Below are 7,840 nucleotides of genomic sequence, written 5' to 3' on the forward strand. Positions count from 1 at the left end.
ACAGGCAGAGACAGAAAACTGGACTGTACGCAGGAGAGAACGAAAGGTTTTATTCAGGATGGAAACACGTAGTAACAAAACGTTGCAATACAGGTTTATGTAATACGCAGTCCTCGGCATAGTAATAAATGCAAATATAGTCGTTCCTACCTGTTCGATGCTGAACTTTATATGTTAATACTTTTCAAACAACGGTGAGCAAAAGAAGAGTAGTGTAAAAACGACTACAGAACTGCAGTCAGTCTCCGGACTCTTACTGCAAGGCAGTAAGAACTCATCACGTAACATTTCAGACTAGGACATCTAGGGGAAAAATCCTGGTTTTTGGTTAAATAAAAAAAGGCCACATTTTTGTCCATGTTTCATTGATGTCTCAAGTGGAAGGAGTTTCAAATCAGCAAGAAGAAATCTGGGAGAAGCTGTCACAGACTATTAATGGGCTGCTTTTCAACTGGAAACACTTCCACATCCATGTTTTCTGGGTACATACCTATCACGAGGTAGGAACTCACTGTCCCATGTAAGATTTGGAAAAGACAAAATAGACTGAAGTTCAGCTCCAAAGTCTCAGACTCAAAAGATTTGAAAATGCCCCGTCAAACACTGGGTAAATTGACTATATTCATGAAAAATAAGGGAAGGTAATAATAAGAGAGTTCAGTTCCTAAGACTACTACAGTGTCTAACAAGCTTAAGTTTTGAGCCAGAACCAACCTGAAACATTTTATTACGATCTTCACTTCTGTTGTATTTTACAAGCCCAATTCTCCCAGCTATTATTCTACCACATATTCTCAGTCCCTGATTTACCCTGAAGCTGGTGCTCATTCCTCACATTCCTGGCACTCTTCCTAAACCACCAGCACTCAGCTCTTAGGACTAACTCCCTGTTTCCAGACTTCCTAATAGTTCTTGGGCCACTGGGGTTTAGCACCCAGCCCTAACACCAGAGATACCGTGTCTCCAGTCAGTCTCTTCACACCGTGGTTCTCATTACCCACCTTTTTAAGGTAGCCCCAACACTAGTTTCCTGCTCTGAACAGCCATTCCAGGCTTATGGCAGAAGTGAGCGGAAAGCGAGCACTCTTCTACCCACCACACTTTTATAGGGTTTCTTGGCCACATGGATTTTCAAATGCACTCTAAGTGTTGAGCTTTTCCGGAAGCTTTTCCCACACTCGACGCACTCGTAGGGCTTGGTTCCCGCGTGGATCCTCAGGTGGGCACAGCGGGCCGAGCTGTGCCTGAACGTTTTTCCGCACTCCTCGCACTTGTAGGGTCTCTCCCCACGGTGGATCCGCAGGTGGACATTGAGAGCCGAGCTCCGCCGGAAGCTGTCCCCGCACTCCACGCAGATGAAGGGCCGCTCCTCGGCATGTGTGCTCTGGTGCTTGGCCAGGGTGGAGTGGTCGCTGCACCTCCGGCCGCACTCGGTGCACTGGTAGGGGTTAGGCAGGAGGCCGCCGTGGTACATGGGCAGGGCCTGTCCACCGTGGATCCGGCGGTGAGTGGTGAGCGCCGAGCTCTGGCTGAAGCCCTTCCCACACACAGGGCACTTGTAGGGCTTCTCGCCCGTGTGTGTCCGTGTGTGGGTCACCAGCGAGGAGCTCTGCCGGAAGGTTTTCCCACACTCGGTGCACTCGTATGGTTTCTCCCCCGTGTGAATCCTCTGATGCCGAATGATGGCCGAGCTGTCCCGGAAACACTTCCCGCACTCTTGGCATTTGTGGGGCTTCTCTCCGGTGTGGACTCTCCGGTGTATGATCAGGGAGGAACGGTCACTGAAGCTTTTCTCACACCGGAGGCAATTAAAGGGTTTCTCACCCTTGTGGCTGCGCTGGTGGACAATGAGATGCGAGTTCTGGCTGAAGCTCTTCCCGCACTCGTTGCACAGGTAGTGTCTCTCTCCCGTGTGGGTCCGCTGGTGCCTGATCACGTTGGACCTCTGGCTGAAGGTCTTCTTGCACTCGTTGCACTGGTAGGGCTTCTCACCAGTGTGGATCCGCTGATGTTTGATCAGGTCCGAGTTGCGGGTGAAACTCTTCCCACATTCAGAGCAGCTGAAGGGTTTCTCTGCCAGGTGGATCCTCTGGTGTTGGCTCAGATAAGAACTCCGGCTGAAGCTCTTCCCACATTCAGGACACTCATAGGTTTTCTCTTCCACCTGCTGAATCCAAATGGCACCATTCCCACACATGGGTGGGTCAGGCTTGTCCCCAGCAAGGATAACCTTGCTGATGTGGCCTCTACCGCTGTCCTCGCATTCCCAGATTTCCATCCCATAGGGAGTTACCATTCCCTGTCTCTTTGCAAAAGACGTCTCCATCTCACTTTCTGTCTCCAACTCCTGCTTGCAGTCTTGTCTTTGATCGGTGTCCTGCAAGGTATCTCCTGTGAGCTTCCTGGGGGAACACAGATGCGGTTCAGCTCTCACAGGACTTTCCTGATGCTGGCTGCCGTTCTGCATGTCACCCACGGTCCTGTCACCTGCTGGAGTGAACAGAGGAACTAGCAGTGAATAACCTCCTGCTTGTCTGAGGGAGAAGCCCAAACAGGAAGGCCACCAAGACCTGCTGCACCATGAGCTGACAGCACAGGAGACAGCCCCTCAGTATCTTCTCAGGGCAGAGGGCACAGAAACCAAGGAGCATAGGAATGGAATGTGACTCAAGAATGGGTGGCCACTATGGCACAGATTGCAAAGGGGGTATTCTGTCATAAAGTTACAGCCCTAAAGGGCAAGACTTGTCACTTGCTTGCCCTCAAAGTTCCCACGTGTAGCAAGGTTAGAAGAACATCAAACTGCTCTCCTCAACATGGAATATGAGGTCATGCAGCAGATTTTGTTTCAAGTGATTTGCAGATTTTGGAAGGCACTACCACATGGGTTATACCAATTCCCAACATTTTGTTTACAACACTCAGGGATGAAAAACATTTGTAGTACAAATAAAGGTACTCAAAAGCACCTCAAAGCAGCAAAGTGACCAATAAAATATTAAAAATACTGTCTGTGTGAAAGGAAGAAAAAGCTACACTTTGGTTAGTTATGTCTTTTAACAGTCTGTAGTCTTTGCTGAAAAATACACAGGATTTGATTTCATTTTGGACAGGGTCTAGATACCCCAGGAGTGTATTTTGTCTTTGTCATACCCTGCCTACAAATCTTCCTGAAAGCAGCATCTCTGTAGTATGGGAGCAGAAGAGGCAAGGTGACTGTGGAGCATGCAGCACAGTACACATCAAATTTTCAGCATTCAGCTCTTCCCTTCCTGGACATGCTTCATGTAATTTCTCACCTTGTGAGCAGTCTACTGTCTGGGTATTTAGTTGCTTCTGGCCAAAAAGCTGTTTCTCTTCACTCCATCTGAAAGGTTAAAGCCAAGCTGGGGACTGCAGGTCCTGATCAGAGGAAAGAAAACAGACATAATAAATACCCATCATAGCAGCAGTGCTGTAGAATGAGATTTCAGGAGGGTAAGCATTTAGGAGCTGGAAGCAACCTAGACCATAGGAAAATGACACCCAGAAACATGAGTCAGGGTCACTGTCTGTCCTGTCATGCACACTGTGACACTGATGTTCGGGTCCAATAACCAGGGCCACCTCATGTAGCACAGACAGGTCAACCACACACACTGAGAGCTGCCTGCCAGCTTGCTGCCTTCTCACAACTGTCTGGATGTTCCTCCTGCTGCACTCCCAGACCAAAAATGCCTCCTGATGAGTTTTGTGTAAGAAAAATATTGATTCTTCAAACCGTGTTCTCTCCATAATCTTTCTTCCCCGTGAACTAAAGGAGAACATAATGTAATGCAGTTCTGTTCTTCAGGTTGAGGAAAAATGCCACCTTCACAACTAGGCTGCTTTTCGCCTCTGTCTGGAACTCTGTTTATTGCCTTCACTGAAGGAGTACTTTGCTCAGTCGCTCTCAGTGGATCAGCCAGGCATGCAAAAGTCTGGGTGAGAGACAAGATTTTGATCTGCTCATACATTTATTGACACGAGCAGTCCAAAGGCAGAATTTTTTGTCCTGTGCTCCAGAAAAATGGCCTCCTTCCAGATGGACTTTAAAGAGCTGGTAGTGAGCAGGAGTTTGTGCACAAATACCAATATGTCCACACCCAGCCTGTTAGGGGGCAGCGGGAGGGGAGGCAGCAGGGAGGCACAGCTGGGAGGAGGCGTGAGCAGCAGAGGATGGAGTGTTGGGAATGCAGGTGTCTATGACATCACCAGTGAAAGAGTGGAGGTGACACCTCTGGCAGCACACTGGGCCCTGACTGTTGGCCCTGCCTGTCACAGGCCCTGCTCACAGTTCGATATCGGCTATGAGGGCTTACCTGGTTTTGTCTGGTGAGTAGCAAACATCTCTCCTCCAAGCCTGGTTGTGAGAAAGGGCAGCTGAAGTGGCTGCTCTGCACCCCTCCCCATCGCTCCTCAGCTTGGGCAGTCTGGAGGCAAAAGGAAGGGACAGGAGCACCCTCCAACACCTCAGGTGCAAAGATTCCGAGGCTTACAATTTTGCCAGTTTTCACCCACTTGTGCTGGTATCTTATTCTTCAGGAAGGGCCACAGAGTGACCCAAGAGCCAGGGAGGAGTCAGAGCTGGATGTGTAGGCACAGACTGGAGCAGAGGTAGAGACTGGAGACAGGGACACCTGGGTGCATTAAATCAGACAAGCACAGAGATCTAGACTTGACCTGCAAGGCCAGGAGGAAAGCGCTGGCCTAGTGAAGCAACAGGGGAGGCAGGAGAAGGAGATCTGAGAGAGGACCTTGGTTAAAGACCTACTTAGCCAGAGGAATAACATTTGCAGAGGCTAAAAATCTTGAAATGAAACAGTCTCCTTGCTCCAGCCCCAAGAGCATAGCAATATTCCCAGCCATGACTTCCAAGACATTTCTCCCAGTTCAAGATTTGAATCTCCAGAGCTATGGTGAAGGCCCCTCAGCCAAGTACTGTCCCCAAAATACTACCCCCCCCCTCAACACGGCTGGGGCAGGTTTTTCCCAGGTCTGGATCCACCATCTCTAGTCTGTTACTGCATTTCCCACGTGCTGGATCCTGCACCCAGAAAAGGCAACGGAGATCTGGATTCAGCCCTCCAGCTCTTTTGAATGTGGCATGGTTAGGGTTTCCTTTTCCCTCTGACTCCCTGCACTTTATTTTTTACCAGTGCTCTTGGGTTGGGGCTGCATAGTTGGCCCTCGGGAGTCAAAGGCACAGCAGCCAGGAACGCCACTCTCCGACCAGGAGTACCGCCAGTTCTTCAAGTTCCTCCGGATCACGCTCCAAGCCAGCACTGCCTGCCATCTTCGTGAGCTGTATGGCTGCCAGAACTCATTGGTCCAGACACTGGACAAGTACGAAAACCACGGAGTCATCCCTCAAGGTAAAGCCAAGTGTGATTCCCAAGGGCAGGCAGCTGGATGGGGGTCCTGCACAGCCAGCACGGGACCTGATCACTGGGAGAGGACAGACTGGGGAGCTGGTGGGGGAGAGAGATGGGTAGCAATCCTGCAGTGAAGAGAAGGCACGTGCTCATGCACATCCTTTCTCACACCTGATTGCATCCACACACGTCCCTCTTACAAGCCTCCTCTCACACCCTGGGTCATGGAAATGACCAAGAAAACACGGAGTTTCTCACAAGGTTCAGGGGGGCACCCAAATGGCATAGGAGTTTTCATGGAGGGATGTCACTCGACAGTGAGGTTATTGCTAAGGACTGGTAGGATGCCAGCACTGGAGTTTATCACTAGGTCTGTCTCTTCATTTGCCTCTTTCTAGGACCTGTATGCTCCGAAATGCCAGGATATCCTTTCTTCCCAAACTTCTGCACCTTTTCTTTTTATCGCTGTATTAAGAAAAAGTATTTTCTTAAGGTGAGTTATTTAGCTATTCCCTGAAGACTATGTGTGCTCTGGGCAAGTAACAGGCCAAAGGGAGAGCCCTGAAAATAAGGAAGTGGGAAAACAAGAGGCTAAAAGACAGGGAAGAGAGGAGAGAGCCAGGGGTAGCCTACATTCCAGGCGCACTCACACCAAGCTGATTAGCTTCAGATGGCACCTGAAGCCACTTGCCAAAAAGGAGACTTTGCAGGAGTTATCTTCAAGAAAATGAACCTTTGAGGATCACCTCAGCCCTCCTCTCCAGCTCATTCCCAACCAAGTTGAGACAATCTAGGTTCTCCAGGAGAGAGGGGGATTCATGCAGGCTAGAAGAGAAAGAAAGTAAAGACAGCTGTGAGTCCCATGAGAGACTTATGGGGAGACTCGACAAAGAAAGGATATGAAGGTTTCTTGGCTTTCTTGGGCTCATCTTTGTAGGGAGTGGGAAAGATGGGATTGTGCAGTAAGAGCTAAACTCACAGAACAGGGGAGTGCCTAGGTGCCTGCTCCTGAAGCCTCTACAGAGGTATGTTTTCTCCTCCACAGAGGATTGCATGCCCAGGAGAGAGCAGCACCAAGCTGCGCAACACAGCAGGCACCAATGACATTACCACAAGCAGTGATGCCATGTCATCCAGAAACTTCGGTCCCCAGCCACTTTACCCCACATCTCCCACAAGTACTCATCCAGCTGGCTCCAGCCCTGACACGGAAGTATCTGTGACCCCCACCTTCTTACCTACTGGCCCACAAGCCACAGAGGCGACAGCCGGTGGCCAGCAGCTGCCACACAGTGACATCGAGGATCTCCTCCTCAGGCTGCTAGACAGCCAGGTGCAGAGCTCCCTGCAGACAATGAAGTTGTTGTTGTCTGTTGGGAAGGCAGTGAAGGAAGAAGAGTTGCAGGAGGCTGCTGCAAGGCTGCTGGAGGCCCTGAACAATGCAAATGTGCCTCAATCACCAAACTGACACAGGTCAATAGTGTGGGAAAGACAGAGGAAAAGCCACCTCTTCCAAGTGCATGGGGAAACAGAGTCATGTGAAATGCTGCTGCTCAGGATTCAAAGAAAAAGATGGTATCCTCTTGGAAGTGAATGCACTGAAAAGATGCTGTTCTGTCCTGCAAAAACTGTTTGCTCACTATTGTGATGGTGCTTGTTGTGTCACTCAAGGAATGTGATGGGAGAATGTTGTCTTTTCTTCATTAAATGTAGGTGCTTCTGTTCAAAAGCATTAAGAGAAGAATCTTCTTTGGAAGTATGCATGTGAATATACACATACAGATACACAAGGCGTGCTCTCCAAATGCAGGAAAGCCTTATCCTGCAAGGGAACTCGAGGTCTAGCATCCTCTTTGTATTGGGGATTGCACATGGTTGACATCTAATTCCGCAGTGATGCTATGAAACACACAGGATAAATATTCATATTAAGAGCCTCCTCTTGCCTCAGAAAATCAGTCTGATTTATGGGGACCTTGGCTGAAGTGTTGTTCCTTTTCTAAACACTGAACATACCTGTAAGTAAAACTGTGTCAAGCCATTCAGATTCAGCACCTGTTGACAAAAGCAGAGTGGGAAATCTCCAGGAACCAGCTCTGCTTCTCTGAATCTCCACTCAGAATGAGTTTGGAGCTACCTCAAACTCAATATAAGCTCCAGTGGTTTGGGCTTTCAGGAGACCATCACAGAAATGAGTAACCCCTTCCTTTTGCAGACCTTCTTTTAATCTATTCCACCGAGGGCCGTGAGGAGAAAGAAGCCAAAGGCATTTCTCCTCGAGGATGCACCACATCAAGCAACATCTCTGTGGAGAGGGTCAGGGATATTGGTTTCCTTTACACAGCCTAAGTGTCACAAACACAGCTGAGCGAAATACAGGCTCTGTCTCTATCCATTGAAGGAAGTCCTTAGAAAGAAGATCTCAAAATCACAGGTCCTCCATTTGT

At 49.2% G+C, this 7,840-nt stretch overlaps 3 protein-coding genes across 4 annotated transcripts in view; 1 reads left to right on the forward strand and 2 right to left on the reverse strand.

Moving 5' to 3' along the window:
• Positions 1–828, reverse strand: part of DDX11 (DEAD/H-box helicase 11) — an 18,824-nt gene extending 17,996 nt beyond the window's left edge. The window contains exon 1 of the mRNA XM_018080072.2: positions 811–828. Within this exon, the coding sequence (XP_017935561.2) occupies positions 811–828 (18 nt within the window). The remainder of the gene's footprint in view (positions 1–810) is intronic.
• LOC103754805 (zinc finger protein 501) lies at positions 254–4,154 on the reverse strand. 2 transcript variants are annotated; one of them, XM_018080351.1, is made up of 3 exons: positions 3,994–4,154; positions 3,300–3,402; positions 254–2,490 (listed from the first exon to the last, which is right to left on the reverse strand). In XM_018080351.1, the coding sequence occupies exon 3, from the start codon at positions 2,465–2,467 to the stop codon at positions 1,055–1,057; it is 1,413 nt and encodes a 470-aa protein (XP_017935840.1). In that variant the 5' UTR covers positions 2,468–2,490; positions 3,300–3,402; positions 3,994–4,154; the 3' UTR covers positions 254–1,054. The 2 variants fall into 2 exon arrangements, with proteins under 2 accessions (XP_017935840.1, XP_008918930.2); XM_008920682.2 differs by having other exon boundaries at positions 3,300–4,154.
• An 82-nt stretch (positions 4,155–4,236) lies between these two features.
• On the forward strand, positions 4,237–7,128 carry LOC108641040 (acrosin-binding protein-like). The gene is made up of 4 exons (XM_018080352.3): positions 4,237–4,353; positions 5,178–5,393; positions 5,792–5,886; positions 6,439–7,128. The coding sequence occupies exons 1-4, from the start codon at positions 4,329–4,331 to the stop codon at positions 6,859–6,861; spliced, it is 759 nt and encodes a 252-aa protein (XP_017935841.2). The 5' UTR covers positions 4,237–4,328; the 3' UTR covers positions 6,862–7,128.
• The last annotated feature ends 712 nt before the right edge of the window (positions 7,129–7,840 follow it).

Source organism: Manacus vitellinus, unplaced genomic scaffold (genome assembly GCF_001715985.3).
Source record: "Manacus vitellinus isolate BGI_N305 unplaced genomic scaffold, ASM171598v3 scaffold_5_pilon, whole genome shotgun sequence".
NCBI classification, from domain to species: Eukaryota; Metazoa; Chordata; class Aves; order Passeriformes; family Pipridae; genus Manacus; species Manacus vitellinus.

Bases quoted from the DNA above. Each gene is read 5' to 3' on its own strand.
- LOC103754805 (XM_018080351.1), bottom strand. From the start codon at position 2,467: ATGCAGAACGGCAGCCAGCATCAGGAAAGTCCTGTGAGAGCTGAACCG.
- LOC108641040 (XM_018080352.3), top strand. From the start codon at position 4,329: ATGAGGGCTTACCTGGTTTTGTCTG. The intron at 4,354-5,177 runs GTGAGTAGCAAA...ATTTTTTACCAG, and splicing joins GGCTTACCTGGTTTTGTCTG to TGCTCTTGGGTTGGGGCTGC. The intron at 5,887-6,438 runs GTGAGTTATTTA...TCTCCTCCACAG, and splicing joins AGAAAAAGTATTTTCTTAAG to AGGATTGCATGCCCAGGAGA.